The 18,444-nt window shown below is 49.0% G+C and overlaps 1 protein-coding gene across 1 annotated transcript in view; it reads left to right on the top strand.

The window, feature by feature from the left end:
• Positions 1–1,080: 1,080 nt before the first annotated feature.
• The window catches only part of Cyth1 (cytohesin 1), an 80,461-nt gene continuing 63,097 nt past the window's right edge, over positions 1,081–18,444 (top strand). Inside the window, exon 1 of the mRNA XM_050140325.1 lies at positions 1,081–1,222. Within this exon, the coding sequence (XP_049996282.1) occupies positions 1,201–1,222 (22 nt within the window). The 5' untranslated portion in view covers positions 1,081–1,200. The remainder of the gene's footprint in view (positions 1,223–18,444) is intronic.

Below are 18,444 nucleotides of genomic sequence, written 5' to 3'. Positions count from 1 at the left end.
GTATTTTGAGTTGTTTTTGTTTTTGAGATGGAGTTTCATTATGTTGTCTTTCTACTTCAGCTTCCAGGGATGCTGGGCTAACAGGCGTGCAACAGGCAGGCACCACTACCCTAGGCCTTTCGGGAGTTATTTTAAAGGGCCCTGTAGGACCTCAGTGGGGTTGGAAGTGCTTGCATGGTGTAGCGGTGGGGACATCCGGGACATGATGTCCCAGCCTACGTGTGACTCTCTGACTCTTTGGGGATCAGTTTTCTTTTTTTTCTGGTCTCTGGGATGCAGCCTGCAGCCTCTTTACCTGCTAGGCAAGTGCTTTGTCACTGAGCTGCAGTCCCTGCCCTAAGTGTCACTTGTCTGGGGTTCACACACAGGACAGGGTATTCCCTAAGGGCCTTTCCACATCATTAGTTGGTGCTTCCACGGATGGATTCCGCTGAGACCTCCTGGGGAACAAATGTTTGAACCTCCCCAGGAACAGCCCCTGGCCAGCACTGCTAAGGAGGATCAACTGGTCCTCCCCGAAGGAGCCCAAGAAAGCAGCACAGTTGACGCTACTAAGGTCGTGAAGCCTGCAGTTGGAACCGGACCCAGCTAGGAAGTATAAGAACTCAGATGAACTTAGGTAACTTCCTCTTGGCCAAGCTGGAATCCAAGGTGGATTCAGCTTGGGCCACCCACACATTGGGCGCCCATGACCTTGGGTCCGGTAATCAGCCTAGTGGCAGGACCGCCCGCTCGGCCAGTAAGCCACGCCTGCGGCCTACGCACTGTTAAGAAACTCGAAACCCGAAACTCTGCTCCGCCCCGCGGAGGGTAAGGGGCGGTGCTTAAAAGCAAAGGCGTGGTTTAGGGCGGGGCCACATAATAGGCTGAGCCGCCGGTGCCGCGCGTGCGTAAACGCAAACCAAAGAGGCGTCCGTAAACACCTGGTTGGAGCTCGGGGGCGGGGGCGGGGGGAGCGTCCACGCACGCGCGCTATCCGCGGGGGCTGGGGGGGGGAGTGGGAAGAGAAGGGGCGGGACCTCGTGCCGGGGGCGGGGCCTCGGGAGGCGCGTGCGCAGGCGCGTGCGGGGCAGTGCGGGCGCGGCGCGGGGGGCGGGGCTCCGGGGCTCGGAGCTGGCCTGAGGCGAGCTGGTGTCTGGCAGGACTCGGGTTGCGGGAGGTCAGCGGCGGTCTCGGGGGCCGGAGCCGGTCGCCGGCGCCATGGAGGACGACGACAGCTATGGTGAGTGGGGCCCGGCCGGTCCGCTGCTCCTCCGTGCGCTTCCGCCGGCGCCCGGCGTCCCTGGGATGGGGCGGGGGGCGCGGGGTTACTGGCCAGGTACTCGCCGGCCTGAGGGTCGCTGGGGCTGAGGGTCACCTGGACCTTAGAGTCGCCGGGAACTGTGTCACCCGGGCCTGATGATCGTCGGGAATCGAGGGTCACCCATGGCTGAGGGTCACCCAGGCCTGGAGAGTCCGGGGCAGGGGTCGCCCGAGGCTGAGGGTGCCCGGAGCGGGTGGTGTTAAACCCGGTCTGACGGTCTCCGGGACCCGGGTTACTCGAGCCTGAGGGTCGCTGGGGCTGAGGGTTTCCGAGTCTGAGGGACCCCAGGAGGGGAGTTAAGGGGTCCCCGGGGCGGGGGTAACCGGGGCGCTGAGGGTCGCCAGGGTCATCAGGATCCCGCGGTGCCCCGGGACGTCGAGGGTCGCCAGGGCCGGGTGGCTTGGGTCGGCGTCTCGGTGACGAGTCTCCTGCTGCTTGTCACCCGCTTGGCTGGCGCCGCGAGCGGCTGCGGGAGCCACACGCCCGGCCTGCGTTCCCTAGTAGTTTCCGGCTCTCCGGGGTGTTAGAAGTTACGTGCCCCATCCAGCTCTTTGTTCCGAGATGAACGTGAGTGGCTTGACCAAGGCCCCTGAGACGGGACCTCGGCCAGGTTCGTGCTCCTGGTCCCTATGTCTGTCAGTCACGGCCTGACCACACTTGGCAAGGAGATCAAGTTTGAGCTGTTGCCTGCAGGTAGACGGGAGGGTAATGACACCAATCCACACCCTCGGTCAGGACTGAAGCAATTCAGATTCTCTCGGCTCACCTTGCTGGTGGTCAGCCAGGGTCGCTTAGAGGCTTTGCAGTCTCAGGAGCTGCAGAAGGTTATTTGAAATGCCTTACGTGGTGTCAGCATTGTAGGAAAGGAAGAAAGAACGACAGGTAGAGCGTGGCAAACTTTTCTGGTTTGGCAGGGAAGTACAGATCGGGAACTTAACATGCTTCTTGGAGGCGGACTCTGGTTTATTGCCACACAGGCAGCATTGCTGCCTTCCACTCTGCCATCAGGTATGAAAATGCCAGAAGGGAAGCATGCTAGGTCTTTGCAGGTAGACCGTAGAGAACTCTGACCTGGTGAAGCTAGGAGGGTATGGCTAAGAGCCTGACCCTGAGCCTTGGATGTGTGAACACTGTTACCTTGAGCGTTAGAGGTGGTGCCTGTGCAGTGGAATTCAGGCCAGCCTTTGCTGCCTTCCAGGTAGAAGCAACGTGCGCCTTCCTTTATGGTTGAAAAGCTGCTGGCAGGCCCCAAGAGAGTGCTCGTCCCCTTTGGACCCTCTGAGCTTTGTCTTCCGCTGGAAACCTTCACAAGCTTTGCCTGCTGCTCTCTCACTCCTGACATTTGTTGCCCCTGAGTCCCCGTGTTCTGCCATGCTTTGTTCATGCCCTCCCCTGGTGTTACTGCCTGCTGCTTGAGGCAAGAGGCCACTGCTCTGGTTGGTTTTAATAGTAACTGCCTTGATTCAGGCCTGACTTCTACTTGGAAAGGAAAAATGGAAGCAGAGCGTTTTAGTTCCTGTTATTGACATGAACAGGGACTGAAACACAAATTTACTATATAGTTCTGGAGGTCAGAAGTCCAAATTAGGTCCCACAGGGCTGGTACCAAGACTTCATCAGGGCAGTATTCCTTCCAGAGACCAGAGGGAAAAGTCGGCTTCCTTGTCCTTCCAGCTCTGAGCATGTTTGCTTCTGTTGGTACATGGCTCCCTCCGCTCTTTAGAGCTGGTGGGTAGCATCTCTCCATTCTGTCTACCAGCTGTGCTTTCAAGAGGACACTTTGTGTCACAGCCACCTGGGGAACGCAGGATAAACATTGTAGCCACCCATGACATCATCCTTTCTTGTGTCCTGTGAGGAGACACTTTTTAAAGGTTTTAGGATTAGCACATTGACATCTTTAAGTTTTCTGTTGCATATTTTTGTTTGTTTAATGCATATGTAAGTCAGGGCAACTTACAGGAATTGGTTCTCTGCTGCTCTTCCAGTCCCAGGATCACACTCGGGTTGTCAGGCTTGTCACCGGGTGCCTTTACCCTCTAAGGTTTCTCACCATCCCAGATGTGGGCATGTTTGCAAAGCCATTGTTAGAGGACCTGCACAGAGTGGTGAAAGCTTGCCTCCCCCTTTATACACCTTTACATCTTTTTATCTGGGAGGAACTAGAGGGACTAAACACAAGAAAACTTCAAGTATCATATGGTATACAATGATCATGGGAAGGTGGAGGTTAGCCTCCCTCGCTTTTTCCCTGCCTCCATCCCTTTCCTCCTCTCTCCTCTTCTCCCCCTCTTCTCCCTCCTTCCCCCTTATTTCCTCTATCCTTTCCCCTTCCCCGTCTTCTCGCCTTTCCTCTCCTCCTCCCTCCCGTCTTCCCTCTATCTCTCCCCTCCTCTCTCCTTCCCCCTCTTCCTTCCTTCTCTCCTCCTCTCCTCTTCTCTTCTTCCCTCTTCTCTCTTCTCTTCCCTTCCTCTTTCCTTCCCCCTTCCTTTCCCATCTTCTCTCCTCCTTTCCCTCTTCTCTCCATCCCTCCCCTCCTCTCTCCTTTCCCCCTCTTCCCTCCTTCTCTCCTCCTCTCCTCTTCTCCCCTCTTCTCTCTTCCCCTCCCCTCCTCTCTCCTTGTCCTCTCTCTTTCCCCGCTTCTCCTTTTCTCTTTCCTTTTTGAGTTAGGGGAGCACCTCCCTATAATGCTGGGGCTGGTCTCAAACTCCTAGGTTTAAGTGATCCTCCTGCCTTCTGAGTAGCTGGTACTACAGGTGTGTTGCCTTTGTGCCTGGCTGACCTGCCAGCTCATTTTGCTTTAGTGTCAGAACTACCCATTTCCCTTAGAGGTTATGTAGAGAATTCACTTGGGCCAGTTTCCACATGTTCAGAGGAACCGCGTGCTGGGGATTCATGAAGCACACAAGCATGCTCAGGGCCTCCATTGTCGTCTGCTGGGGACTCATGAAGCACACAGGCATGCTCAGGGTCTCCATTGTCATCTTCCAGATGAACTTCTTGCACCATAATACTTCGTTTTTTAAATAATAAGAAACTGTTTCATGTGGCTTTGACATTTTTACATGCAAATGTTTTAGCCAGCTTTGCCCTATCTGCCTTGGGCCTTTACTGCTGTTCTGTGGGAAATACGTTTGGATTACAGAGCCATCAGTTTGGTATTGAAATGAAACCTTTGGAGCACAACTCATGTATGGTGTGCTGAAGACAGAGTGCATATCTTCGAGGTTTGCTGCTCGGTTCAAGGAACTTACAAAAGCACGCAGTGAGGCCTGTCTTGACTGCAGCCTCTTTAGTATTCACCAGGCAGAGATCATTCGATAACTGCTTCTATGCAGGCTGTACCTTTCCTGGTTCTAGAAAAAACTCTGGTGGCACCATGGAGTCCTGCTGGACAATACTGTTGCCTTTATGTTCAACTGTGTGTGTTCAGGAAAAAAAAGTGTAAGCTTAGATTTTGCATCCATCCTGTTTAGGACACAGACACTGACTTGGTCTAACTGGAGTCAGATAGTGCTCTGTGTAGTACTGTGCAGGACTGTGACCACGGAGCATGGGAGGGCCTCCCCAGGGTGGATCTTCACTCTGCTGCACAGTAATGGTCATCCATCAGGTTGGGGCTAATTCCTGGATTCTATTATTAACTCTTTTTTGAACTTTGAGACTAAGTCTTATGTAGGTTAAGCTTGCCACAAACTCATGTGTCTCTCAGAATAACCTTGAACTCTGGTCTTCCTGCCTCTACCTCTAAGTGCTGGCTCTCAGATGTGCACCACTCCCAGGTTAACGTCTTTCCTAAGCATCATGTCCATATAAGTTTAATTCTGTTTTTGCTTTATGTGTATGAGTCTTTTGTCTACTCTGTGTGTGTGTGTGTGTGTGTGTGTGTGTGTGTGTATAGTGTATATATATGCACTATATGTGTGCCTGGTGCCCTTGAAGGTCAGAGGAGGAATCATATCCCCGAGACTGGAGTTGCAGAGGGTTGTGAGCATCATGTGGGGGTTAGGAATCAAAGCTGGGTTCTCTGCAAGAGTAGTCAGCGCTCTCAACCACAGAGATAACTCTAGCTGCCATTTAATACTTTTTTTTTTTTTTTTGAGACAGGGTCTCATTGTGTAGCCCTGGCTAGCCGAGAACTTATTATGTAAACTAGGCTGGCCTTGTCTTTGCAGAGATCTACTTGTCTCTGACTCTCTAACACTGGGATTAAAGGTGTGCGAACCATGCCTGTCTTCCCCGTATAGAAATTTAAAAGGAAAGCCCTTGGACTCCACCCTTTATCGTAGCAGACACACGTTGAACATCTTGTTTCTGCTCCTTTCAGGTCGGATTGCCTAGGCAAGCTGTCGACAGGTAATTGGCCTTTATGTTTAGGAAAGCTTTCATATGAGCTGCATGGTTATTCCTTACAAAAGAGGTCTACCAGATAGCCCGCACCATCCAGCTCCTGAAGAGCCTGTGATGTAACCTCCGTGCTGAGCTCCTGGGCCCAGTGCAAGCAAAGTGGGGTCAACTTTTAGTTAGATTATCAGCATTTAAGAAGAGTTGAGAAAATCTAGGTTTCAGTTTCTTGGTAGAGGGCGAGCAGCGAGGTAGGACATGCAGGAAGATAGCTGATTTGCATAGCATGTGGGGAGACTGAAGTGCAGCTGCACACTTGGTGTCTCTGGCTCATGAGGGAAGTGTGCAGAGCACACTCAGGGCTAGGATGGGGAGATAAAAGCAGATCAGCATCACCTCTCCTCTGTTCCTTCTGTCCGTCTGTCTCCTGTCGCCGTGTTCACTGAAGGCTGCCAGGATCTGACCTGGTTTCTGTGCATGGTTGGGTGTGGTGTCTAAAGCACAGGGGTGCCCCAGGAGAAGTAGAACTGTCCTGAACTGTGGTCACTGTAGGAGCCTCACTACAGAGAAGCATGGCTGTGAAGGGCAGGTGTGGAGGATGTAGGCTCTAGTGAGTCTATTGGTGGGAGTAGGGCCTCTGGGCAGTTGTAGCCTAATTTTATGTGCCCAGGACTCTGGAAGGTACTTTCAGGGAAAGGGTTGTAGAGCGGAAATAATAACTGTCCACAACAGGAAATCCATGTGTTGTACTGTAGCCAAAAGGAGACTTTATATCCGTATCTGATATAGGAAGAGCTGACCATGCTCTAGGGTGAGCTGTGGAGATCCATGGAGTTACAGAAGTTGTGAGCCACCGTGGGGATGCTGGGAATCAAACCCAGGTCCTCTGCAAAAGCAACAAGTGCTCCTAACCACTGAACCATCTCTCTAGCCCCAAAAATAATTTTAAAGCTGATTTTTCTTTAAAGAAAAAAGGTAGGATTAGTCATTTTCTTTCCCTCCCTCCCTTCATCCCGCCCTCCCTTCTTCCCTCCTTTCCTCCTTTCCTTCTTCCCTCCTTCCCTCCCTTTCTTCTTTCTTTTTTGTTTGTTGTTTGAGACAAGGTTTCTTGGCAGTCCTAGAGCTCACTCTGTAGACCAGGCTGGCCTTGGACTCAGAGAGATCCACCTGCTTCTGCCTCCCAAGTGCTGGGATTAAAGATGTGTGCCACCACAACCTGGAGCTTTTTTATTTCCTTATTTTTTTGTTTTTATGTGTATGGGTGTTTTGCCTGTATATCTGTGTACCATGTGTATGACTGGTGCCTGATATACAGAGTTACTGATGGCTCTGAGCCACCATCTGGGTGCTGAGAATTGAACCTAAATTTTCTGGAAGGCCAGGAAGTGCTCTTAACCACATTTTCTAAAATGCTGATGTCTTAAGAAAGGTATTCATATTTCTCACTATTGGTTGATATCCTAGTCTCTGAACACTCAAATAATTGGCTCTTTTTTCCCTTATGGGTCTTATTACTTCCTTACTCATCAATGTGCATCCTGACTCCCCAGTCCTCAGGCTTGAAAATAAGACTTGTTTTTAACCTTCATAGGGTACCCTACCCCAGAGAAGACTGACTTGGGGATTTTGTTTCTTCTTCCTGGTTTTTGACCTCAAGCCTTGTAACCTGATTTCCTGTGCCCAGGATTGTTCCCAAGGGTTGGTCTCCTGCCAGACCTCTGGGAACTCTTAGAGACTGTGCAATAACTTCTGAATGTGTATTTTGCCAGGATCTTGGCTAACTCCAGATCTTTAGCGACGTGGAATCACCCCATTCTTCTCTTGGGATAGGCTTAGTAGTGACTTGGCCATCCAGGGTGACTTCCTGGTAGCGATCATTTTGCATCAGAACTCTGGCAGGATGACCACCTTCCCATGACTGGTTCTTAGGAAGACCGTGGTGTTCCCTCTGCCCTCACTTAGTGCAGCTTCTGCTGGACTTTTCTTTGTCCCTATGTGAGGGAAGAAATGGACTTTGGGACGTCAGTGTGGAGTGAGGGAGTGGAGATGGGCCTCCACTTGCCTTGGCTCTCTGCAGACAGTGTTCTGGACATGACCGGAGCATGTTACATTTTGAAGAGAGCTGCTTTTTAAAAAAAATTTTGTGACTCTAGGGCAGGCTGTGGGGCCTAAGGTCCCATTGTAGGCAGCCTAGCAACCACGGAGGACTAACGGAGGACTAAAAGATTGAACCAAGTCCCTTCTGGTGTAATGTGCAGAGTTCAGGGTTTGCTTTCATTCTCCGTCCCAAGCAGGACTCCTGGGCCTGTTTCACCATATGTAAACACTTTTCTTTGTTCTTCTGTGATCTGGATGGCATTTCATTGTTTTCAAATTTGGTTGTACACTTAATGATTTTGCTTAAAAAGGGCACAATTACGCGAATTGAGAGCTTCCTTGGAAACATAAGACTGCTATAATTACACATTCCTGGATGGATGTCGACATGTAAGGGAGGGTAAGTATGTTTAGAGTTCTTGGTGCATGGTGCCAGTTTGCTTTTCAAAAGGACTGTACCTGTGTGCCCCATTCCTAGCCATGTGGGCATTACATGTACACATAAGTGCAATTAAGCCTGGTGGGAGGGTTGGCATCTAAGAGCTTTTCAGCTAGAACAAATGATGTCTCGCTAAATCTGTTGACTCCTGGCTAGGTTAGAAGTATTCATTTTCCATCTTTGTGTGTCATGGGCTAGCTATAGGATGATGATGTCTTAACCAAGATGAGCCCTTTTAATGACCTCTGTCAAATCACCTGATTTACAGATTTGCTCACTCTGCTATTTTAGGCATGGAGAAAGTAGATGTCAGTTCTGATGAGGGCTTGAGTCAGATTTTGGTCAATTTTAGTTGCTTAGTTTGCTGTCACTGGTACTGTTCCTAAAATTAAAATCTCTCTATTTTATAGTGTTATACTTCTGATAAAGTTCAGAATCTTTCCTTTAGAGCAGTGGTTCTCAACCTGTGGGCTTGGGGGTTAAATGACCCTTTTAGAGGGTCATTCTGTTTTTTGGAAAACACAGCTTTTTTATTACGATTCCTAACAGATTATAGTTATGAAGTAGCAATGAAAATAATTTTACAGTTGGGGTCACCACAACACGAGGAACTGTGTTGAAGGGCTGCAGCATTAAAGGCTGAGAACTACGCTAGAGGAAAATTGCAAGTTAAATGGATGGTTAGTCTGGCCTTTGATGGTGGACAGCTCGTCTGTGGGTTTGTAGGCATCATACTCTCTCCTCTCTGAATATTCCATGTGTCAAAGGAGATCCTTTTTTCAGGTAGAGTTTTGTCTTATCTGTTTGGAGCACCCATGACTAGTAGGCTATTACTCTCCAGTACAAACCAGGTGATGGCCTTTTTTCCCAAGGGTGTAGAACCAGATTAGAGGTCACTTAAGGGCAGGGCAGCCCCGACCAGCAAGCTTCAGAGGCTGGAGAATCTGAGCTGAAGATCCTTGCTGGTAGATCTCTCCTTCATGCCCCTGACCAGTCTCCTGCCACACCCAGGCCCCAAGATGAAAGTCCTGCAGAGTGGGCTTCCAAAGGAAAGCTCTTGCCTGAACCTGTCTGCACTGCATCCCCAGCCACAGCCTGGTTGTCTGTCTAATTATTGTTGCTTAGTTTCAGTTGCAATAATAGAGGCCTGGAGGAGGCGGAGAAGCATTTAGAAATGTTCAAGAAGTGAATCCCACATCCTCTCAAACTGCTGGTGATGGGGTTTTGCTTCTCTTTGCCCCGGCAGACGGGGGCAGCGGGGATTTTAGCAGGTTGTTGTTCAGGGAGGATGATGCCAGTGTTCCTGCGCTGGTTGATTGGGACTTACAGCCTGGGTCGGGACAGCACCTTCCTGCCTGCCATGTGCCTATGTGCACTGTTTTTGCTTAGGGGTGGCTTTTAAGGTCCCTGTTGTCCTTCATGCCATTGCTGTGAAGGGTGCGCTGGTGAGAACCTTTCCAGTAGCTGGTTTGACTGCTTATTTAGTCAGCAGGTGGTGGTCACCGCTCTGGTCCACACAGCCTAGGTGTCAGGAGGCTTTGGGCCTCAGAGAAGGACATGGCCATGAAGGTAAGCCATGAAGGACCATGTGATAATGGACGTGACAGGCACTGCACTGGGCAGGGGAACTGTCATAGAGGAGCTGGTGGTGCTTGGACTTGTTTAGAAAGGTCAGGTGATCTAAGCAGGCAGAACACGGCAGACACACTGCAGGCAGAGAGAGAGAGAGGTAGGCCAGGAGGCCTGAGCTACAGGTATGGTGTGTGCCTGGCAAAAGGTGGAGGGAGGAAGCCTGAGTGGCTAAGAAGCAGCAGGAGCTGTGTGTGTGTGTGTGTGTGTGTGTGTGTGTGTATGAGAGTGTGCGTGTATTTTTAAAAGATCTATGAATTAATCTGGCACTGAGTGCACAACCTTCCATGTGTAGCGTGCTGAGGGCCTAACTTGGGGCAGTGGAAGTAAAGGAGAGAATAAATACAGTGATGGGCAGGAAGTGGACAAAATTTGGTTACTAGTGCTTGGGAGGGCACAACACTGAGAAGATCTGAAGGAAGAGCCAAAAGGAAGTACCAAAGTCAGGTACTCTGGTTTCTGACTTTGATTGCTGGAGAACACCAGATTCTGACTGCAGCAGTGAGCATACTTTGGGAGTCTAACCCGCTGCAGCAGTGGGCATACTGCGAGAGTCTAACCGGCTGGGGCAGTGGGCATACTGCAGGAGTCTAACCCGCTGCAGCAATGGGCATACTGCAGGAGTCTAACCCGCTGCAGCAATGGGCATACTGCAGGAGTCTTTGGAACTTTACACAACTGGATTTGGATAAAAACCGAGACTATGAGTATCTGAGTGGGAGGCGATGCCCAGAGCTCACTGCAAAGGTGCCAGCAGTGGCGCCTCAAGCACAGTCCCACTGATGGACAGGAGAGAGGATACCAAAGACACAGGCATGCCATGCTTCAAGCAGCTAGATTGTAAATGGAGAGAGTAAGAGGGTGGAGAAAAAGGCACACCAGGAGCACACTCAGTAGCTGGAGGTGATGCAGAATAGAGAATGCTTTTTGCTTTTAATTTATAGTCTGGGTGTCATTGAACCCCTGTGTAGCCAAGGGTGATCTTGAACTTCAGCTGTTCCTCCTGAGTGCTAGGATAATGGGTGGTACTGCTACACCTGGTTTGTGTGGTGCTGGGGAGGAACCTAGGGATTTGCGCACGCTAGGCAAGCACTCTACCAACCAAGCCATTGCCCCTGCTCATAATAGAATTAAAAACACTCCTTTCGGGAGTTATTCCAGGCCAGTATTGAGTTGAACAGTGTTCCTTTGTGCTGGGCAGTGACCAGCAGGAGTGGGCTCAGGTTTCATCTCCCTCCTGCCCTGTGTGTAGCAGCTGCAGACTGCGTGTGCTTTTGGAATCTCTTCAGCATGTAACTTTTTCTTGCCTTCTGAGTCCCCGAAACATAATCTCCAACAACCATAATGACCAAAAGTAAGAGCATATGTTCAGTTTTAGCAAATTCTGATGGTTCAGCACTGACCAGACTCCCTTGTCATCTGAAAGCATCCTGACAGCTCATGCTCTCTCCATTCTTGAGTTCCTCCACATACCATTAGCATCATTGCTTTATCGCCATTCATGTACTCTCTCTCTCTCTCTCTCTCTCTCTCTCTCTCTCTCTCTCTCACACACACACACACACACACACACACCTACCTGTCATCCTCAGGAATGCCCTCCATCTACCACCTTTGGGATAGGGGGTCTCTCATTGGCCTGGAACTCACCAATTTGGCTAGGCTGACTGGCCAGTGAGCCCCAGGGAGTCCCCTGCCTCTGCCTCCCAGCCCTGGAATTACATGTGCACACCACTATTTCTAGCATTCTTACATGGGTTTTGGGGAATCAAACTCAGGCTTTCATGCTTCAAGACAAGCATGTACCAACAGAGTTGTCTCCTCAACCCCTCTTCTCTTTCTCCCTCACTCCCTCTCTCTTTCCCTCTCTTTCCTTTTTCGGTCTCTCCCCCTCTCTCTCCCTCTCTTCCTTTCTCCCCCATTGTGGTCTAAACTGTTCTATTTGTCTAGTCAACTTAGAACAGACAAACCTCTCTTCTCTGCTGAGAAACTTGCTTTGAGAATCTAAGAGAGTACAGGTCCTGCTTTCACAAGCTTGTGGCATGGGGCTCACAGTTTTCAGGACTGTATGAGACCTGTGTGGGGACAGGGACAAGGCTGTGAGGCCTACAGGCACCTAGTTTCCACCATGCTCTGTGTCGAGGAGGGAGCATTCCTGGTCAGGGTGACCCTGTGAACTGCTTCTACCATGGTGAGCTGCTGGCGTTGTTGTGTACTTGCCGAGGGATGGAGGGTTGCAGGATTGCTGTCAATGAAGTGGCAGGGCCCCCTCCTCCTCCCTCCTGCACTCCTTGCTCTTCCCCTGCCACCTCTCCTTCCCTCCTGGCATCGCTAGAGCCTTTCTCAAATCCAAAGCTGTTCTTCCAGTGGATGTGCCCTGCCCTGTCCTTGGGTCGCTCTTGCTGCCCACATCTGTTATTACACGTTTTATGTGTTCTGTGCTGTGTATACTCTGTTTAAATACCACTTTTAAAACTTTTTTTTTGCCTCCCCTCATAACTGGGCATAAAAAGCTCTGTGTCCCAGTGTTGTCTATGGTGCAGGTCACTGAATCATTTATGCTGAAAGAATTGCGACTCCTAGGGTTGACGTGTTTGTGGGGTCACGGGTAAAGGTAGTTTCTGTTTCCTAAGCCTTCTCTGGGTAGTAGTAATTTGGATGAACCCATGTCCTCTTAGAGCCTCTGGCCAGTGAGTTGGTGTGGTGGCATCAGGGTCATGCAACCAGTCTTTGATTCCCCGGAGCCCAAATACTCCAGGTTGGTAGCGGTCAGCCAGACCTTAGTTACAGTCTCATGGGCACCTAGAGCCTCGTATGGTAGAGACAAAGACTGTCTGTGGGAAGCACACTTTCAGTGGAGGAACAGAGCAGAGCCAGGTAGGTACAGCTCTAGAATCTGTGTAGCTGAGCTGACTGTGCAGCTTCCAGAGGAGAAGCAGGGTTTGGGCATGATCATCAATAGGCCAGAGAGCTCAAGCAGTACAGGTTAAGAATGAGCTTTGGGCTTACGTCTAGAACTGTGAAGTAAGAACACTAACTGTCTTTGAGGGACTTCTGCAAAATCAGTCTTGTGTCACCTGGTGCTGGAGGCTCAGCTGTGGTCTGTGGGTCTCAGGAGCACATCCAGGTGCCCTGGAAACACTGATGCCATCTTAAGAGTTCTAATGCCTCTTGGTGGACTGTCACTCTTGGGAGGATGACTACCTGGTAATTGGACTGAGTGGTTGGAGCTTCAGAGGACCCTGCTGGTGCTCTGGCAGCCACTTCCCGCTACTCCAGTTTTGACTGGAGAGTTAAAGAGCAATTTCTTTTTTACCTATCACTGAGATATCTTACGGATGCTCTCTGTTCAGACTTCCGTGGCAAAGCATGAAGGAGGCAAGATTCTGCAGGGGTTTCTAGGATTAGACCTGGAAAGTTGTCTTGTACCGTGTAATGGTTCTCTGATCTCCCAGCCTAGATAATGCTTCCAGAGGAAGCAGCACTTTGGGAGTGTACCACAGGGCAGCAGGAAGGCTCCTCTGTGTCTGGGATGTCTCAGAGGCCCAGGGGTTCCTGCTGCAGTGACCTCTGACCCTGCTTGTCTGTGTCACTTAGTTGACAGGACTTCCTCTTGTTATCTGACCAGCCTACAAGCTTAGCAGGGCTTGGCACATTGGCTCTAAGTTTGTTGACTAAATCCTAAAATCTCTGCCCCAGTCAGTTTCAGTGTAGGAGCTGAAGTTACAGGCTTGCTCATGGCAGCTAACTAAGTCCCACTTGGAACCAGAGCCCTTGTAGCTAGCTCATGCACGTGACCTGCTTTCCTCCTCTATGGGTCTGTGGTCTGTTTGGAGGTCCGGTTCCTGATGCAGCTGGATGTGGGTTAAAGCAGTTAAGTCCCACTCTTGGCTTGTTGGGACAGTGATGAAACACTTTGTACCTTTGATTTGATTTGTTTTGTTTTGTTTAGTTTTTATGTTTTTTTTTTTTTTTTTTTTTTTTTTTTTTTTTTTTTTTTTTTTTTTTTTTTTTTTTTTTTTTTTTTGAGACAGGGTGTCTCAGTGTAGCCCTGGCTGTCCTAGAACTCGGCTGTGTAGATCAGGCTGGACTCCAACTCACAGGGCCTTGAACTCACAGAGATCTGCCTGCCTCTACCTCCTGAGTGCTGGGATTAAAAGCACGTGCCACCACTGCCTTGCTTTGTTTGTTTGTTTGTTTTAGACAGGGTCTAACCATGTAGCCTGTGACTGACTTGGAACTTGCTATGTAGACCAGGGATGGTCTGGAAGTCACAGAGATTTGCCTCCCTCTGCCTCCTGAATGCTGAGATTAAAGGTGTATGTCCCCACATCACTTTGTGCCTTTGCGATTTCAGTACAATTTTTAAAAAATGCACATTTTCTTGAAAAATATGATTATTATATACTTGAAAGGTGAGTGTACCTAGCCAGGAGGTGTTGGCACATGTCTTTAATCCCAGCACTCAGAATGCAGAAGCAGGCAGATCTCTGTGAGTTCAAGGCCCCCTGGTCTGTAGAGCTGAGTTCCAGGACAGCCAGGGCTACACAGAGAAACCCTGTCTCAAAAAACAAAAAGCACCCCACCTCCCCCCCCCAAAAAAAAAAAAAGAAAAGAAAAGAAAGAAGGAAGGAAGTGTATTCCCAATTCAAGGGGAAGGGCAGACATAAATAATCCTTACGGCCTCCACTCTGTAGCTCACCAGAGTACTGGGTCAGAAGACTGTGTTGTTGCTGCCCAGCCCTTAAGGTGTTTCTGTGCTCTCTTCCAGAATACATCTAGTTCTCTTCTGTTTTCAGGCAGTGGAAATATGTCTGAACAATGGGCTGGGAAGGAAAAGGAGTTCCTTATTCTGAAAGGACCTTGTTTGATGATTGTTTCCTCAGATGTCTGTCCTTTTCCTACATCACGTGGACACACTGGAGGACGAAGGGGAGCGCTGCTGTGTTGAAGGCTAACTCAGTTTAATTTCTGCTCTGAGTAGATCTCAAGCCAAGTTTCTGGCTAAATACTGGTGTCCTTCCCTTCCTGGCCATTGTGTTAGCTTCCATTTTCTTAAACATAGAAACTTGTGTGCACAGCATTGTAATAAGGGGAATTTACATATCCTCAAAGGTCAGCACAGAGGACTGTGGTTTACAGTGCATGTGGCTCTGGAAGGGCTTTAGTCAGCTTGAGGGCGTCACAGTGATTTTCTTTTCTTTTCTTTTGTTATCATATTCCTAGGCCAGCTCATTTCCACACCAAAATAAGGTCAGGTTTCACCACATTGCAGCCAAGGGCTGTTTTGGAATATGACTTTAACTACATAAAGATATGTATGATACATTTGCTTATGCTGCATTTGTGTAATGATGTAAAGATGTGTTGCTTTGCCTGCCTAAGACACCTGATTGGTCTAATAAAAAGCTGGATGGCCAAACTAGGCAGAGGAGGGATAGGCAGGGCTGGCAGACAGAGACAAAGAAGGAGGGGGAATCTAGACTCCAGAGAAGAGAGAGCAAGGGAGGAAAAGAGAAACAGGAGACTGTCAAGGCCAGCTAGTCAGGCAGCTGACATCAGACAGGGGAGAAGCAGGAAAAGGAGGACATACAGAATGAAACAAAGGTAAAAAAGCCCCGAGGCAAAACATAGATGAAGAGAAACTGGTTAAATTAAGTCTTAAGAGTTAGTGGGGCAAGCATAAGATGAGGCCAAACATTAATAGCTAATAATAAGTTCTCTGTGTCATGATTTGTGAGCTGGTTGGTGGCCCAAAAGAAAGTCTGCTACAGAGGGCAGAAGGAAAAGGAGCAGCTCCTAGGAGGACTTGTCTCCCTTGGAGAAAACAAGAACCTCAGTAGATTGGATTTAAAGGCAGGAAGTGCTCAGTCATGCTGAGATGAGGACCTGGAGGAGCCATCCAAGGTGTTAGCCCAGGTTCATGCTTGAGAGTGTTAGGTGAGCCTGCCATGCATTCCGGAAGCTGAGCATGTGTTGCTGAGTGGGAAACAATCCATAATGCCCACCCGGTGAGAAAACGACCGTTTCCACTCATATTTGTCTGCACTGAAACATTTCTCTTCTTAAAAATATAGCAGAGTATATATCACTCTTAAAAAAAAAAAAAAAGCCAGGCATGGTGGCATACACCTTTAATCCCAGCATTTGGAAGGCAGAGGCAAGTGGATCACTCTGAGCTCCAGGACAGTCTACTATAAATAGTACACACAAGGATAACCAGAGCTATACAGAGAGACCCTGTTACATATTTTTAAGGCTTGAAATTTTGGAGACTCTAGTTGTAGATCATTCAACCCCAGGAGCCCCAGAGTATCCTCCACAAGGTTTTGTGGCAGACTGCACAGGCTGGTGACAGCGTGGGCTGACCAGAGAGTGGTTGCCTTCGTTCCCTATATAGATGGTGTTGGATGAGGGCAGGCTTTTGTGCCATCACTGCTGCACAGGGTGGTGTGCTGGCTGGTTACACTTCCCCAACTGTGACTGTCTAGTTTGATTACTGCAATTTTGCCCTGGGCCATTCAGAATTCCCCGTAGAGAGCTGTATGTTTTCAGAAGTTCTTAAGAAGAGATTCAGCAGATAAAAGAAGCAAGAAATACCCAAGCCTGGCTGTCTTTGCCCCTTTATTCTAATTACCGAGTTTAACTGCCTACTTTAGCTTCCTGAGTGCCTTTGTGTGGTTTTCTGTTTTGTTTCTTTGAAGAGGTATCTTCCTTACATACAACTGCCATTGCTAGGCAGCCCCTGGCCTGGTGCCAGCTGTGCTAGGCACGGGCCCTGGTCTCTACAGCAGAGAGGAAGTGTCCCACAGGATCCTCCACCTTCCCCGCCACAGGAGACCTTCAGAAGAGCGAGGCCAAGCTGTTTGCCCCAAGGGTTTTCTGGGTGGCAGTTTGTCTTTCCGTGGGGCCAGGCAGGCGGTATGCTGTACTTGGCAGCGACTGTGCCTTCTTACTTTACTTTAGCACTTGTGCATATTTTGAAAAATTATTATGGAACTATTCAAACATAAGCAAAAATAGAAGAGTGTATGACCCTCAGCTCTCTTCATTAGCGTTGGGTGTGATCACCTTTGAGTTTTTATTTTGTACCTGTTCTCCTACCTGTTCTCTCTCCCTAAGTCTTTTTTGGAAAATATGGAATGTTTTGTGGCGTCCTCCTTAAAAAACTATTTTTTAACGTGTGTGTGTGTGTGTATTGAACTTGTGTCCTTTGGAAAAATAGTGCTTTTAACCTCTTGAGCCCTTTTAAAATTTATTTATTTATTTATTTATTTATTTATTTATTTATTTATTTATTTATTTATTTATTTATTTATTGTGAGAGCTACCTTGATATAGTTCCTAAAAATATCTTTTAAGTCTGTTTCAGTGTTGGTGGGAATGAACTTCGTCAGTAAATCTTACTCGTGTCTATCAGTCAAAATTATAGCTGTTTTTTCCCCCAAGTAGTGGGTCTGATGTGTCTGTGGGGCATGAGTGTGAAGGCCATAAGTGGTATTGGGTGTCCTTCCCTGTTTCCTCTGCCTTATTTGCTGTTGTGTTTTCAGACAGGGTCTCCCTGTGTGGCCCTGGCTGGCCTTGGAACTTGTTAAGTCAGGTTGGCATCAGAAGAGCTCCACCTGCCTCTGGCTTCCAAATGCTGAAGTTAAGGCATGTGCCATCACGCTCAGCTTCACCTCATATTTTGGGACAGGGTTTCTCACTGAACTTGGAGCTCATTGGCCAGCCAGTCTAACCTAAACAATGAACTCCAAGAATCTGTCTCCCTGTCTCCAGTGCTAAGATCTACAGTCTCATGCTGCTGTGCTGGCTGCCAGGGATACTAACTCAGGTCCTCATCTGTGAGTGGCAAGCACTTTCCCAACTGAGCCATTTCCCTAGCCCTACCAGGTCATTTTTCAGTTCACTTACTCAGCAGATATCTCTTAGGCACCTTGTTATGGAGCCTTTTCCCTGGGGGTGACTTAAGCAGAGGTCTGCCCCCTCCTTAGCACAGATAAGCCAAAACACAAATCCACCAGCATCCAACATAGAGAACCTGTGATTTATCAGTCTTACTTACAGAGCATGGGTGAGGGGTTACTTACAGGAACATGCATGACCCCAAAGTGACCACATACTCAGAAAGTCTTATCCAGTATGGACAACTTCCCCTGGCTGCATACAAAGTGTCCTTCCTTCAGTTAACCTTCCTCTTTCTGCTTGGCTTAGCACCTGCCAAAGACTGTGAGGACATGTCAGTTAGAGTCAAGTTACATACAGATCTCCAGGATATGCATGGGGAGCAACCAGAGTCTCAGGTGAAGTCCAGTGGCCTTTCCTACTTCCCTCAGTGAGGGAACATCAGTGGTCAGCAGGCTGGTCCTGGTCCCCTGCGAGGAGAAGCAATGATGAGATGAAGATCGAGGCTGCTGTGCTCAGAGGACAGCCTATTGTGATGGGTGTGTCAGCCTATTGTGAGGGTGTCTCAGCCTGTTGTGAGGGTGTCTCAGCCTGTTGTGAGGGTGTCTCAGCCTATTGTGACAGGTGTCTCAACCTGTTGTGAGGGTGTGTCAGCCTGTTGTGAGGGTGTGTCAGCCTGTTGTGAGGGTGTGTCAGCCTGTTGTGAGGGTGTGTCAGCCTGTTGTGA

Source organism: Alexandromys fortis, unplaced genomic scaffold, assembly GCF_014885135.2.
Source record: "Alexandromys fortis isolate MF-2015 unplaced genomic scaffold, M_Fortis_MF-2015_v1.1 scaffold_39, whole genome shotgun sequence".
In the NCBI taxonomy this organism is placed as follows: domain Eukaryota; kingdom Metazoa; phylum Chordata; class Mammalia; order Rodentia; family Cricetidae; genus Alexandromys; species Alexandromys fortis.
This window is presented reverse-complemented; position numbering and strand designations above follow the sequence as displayed.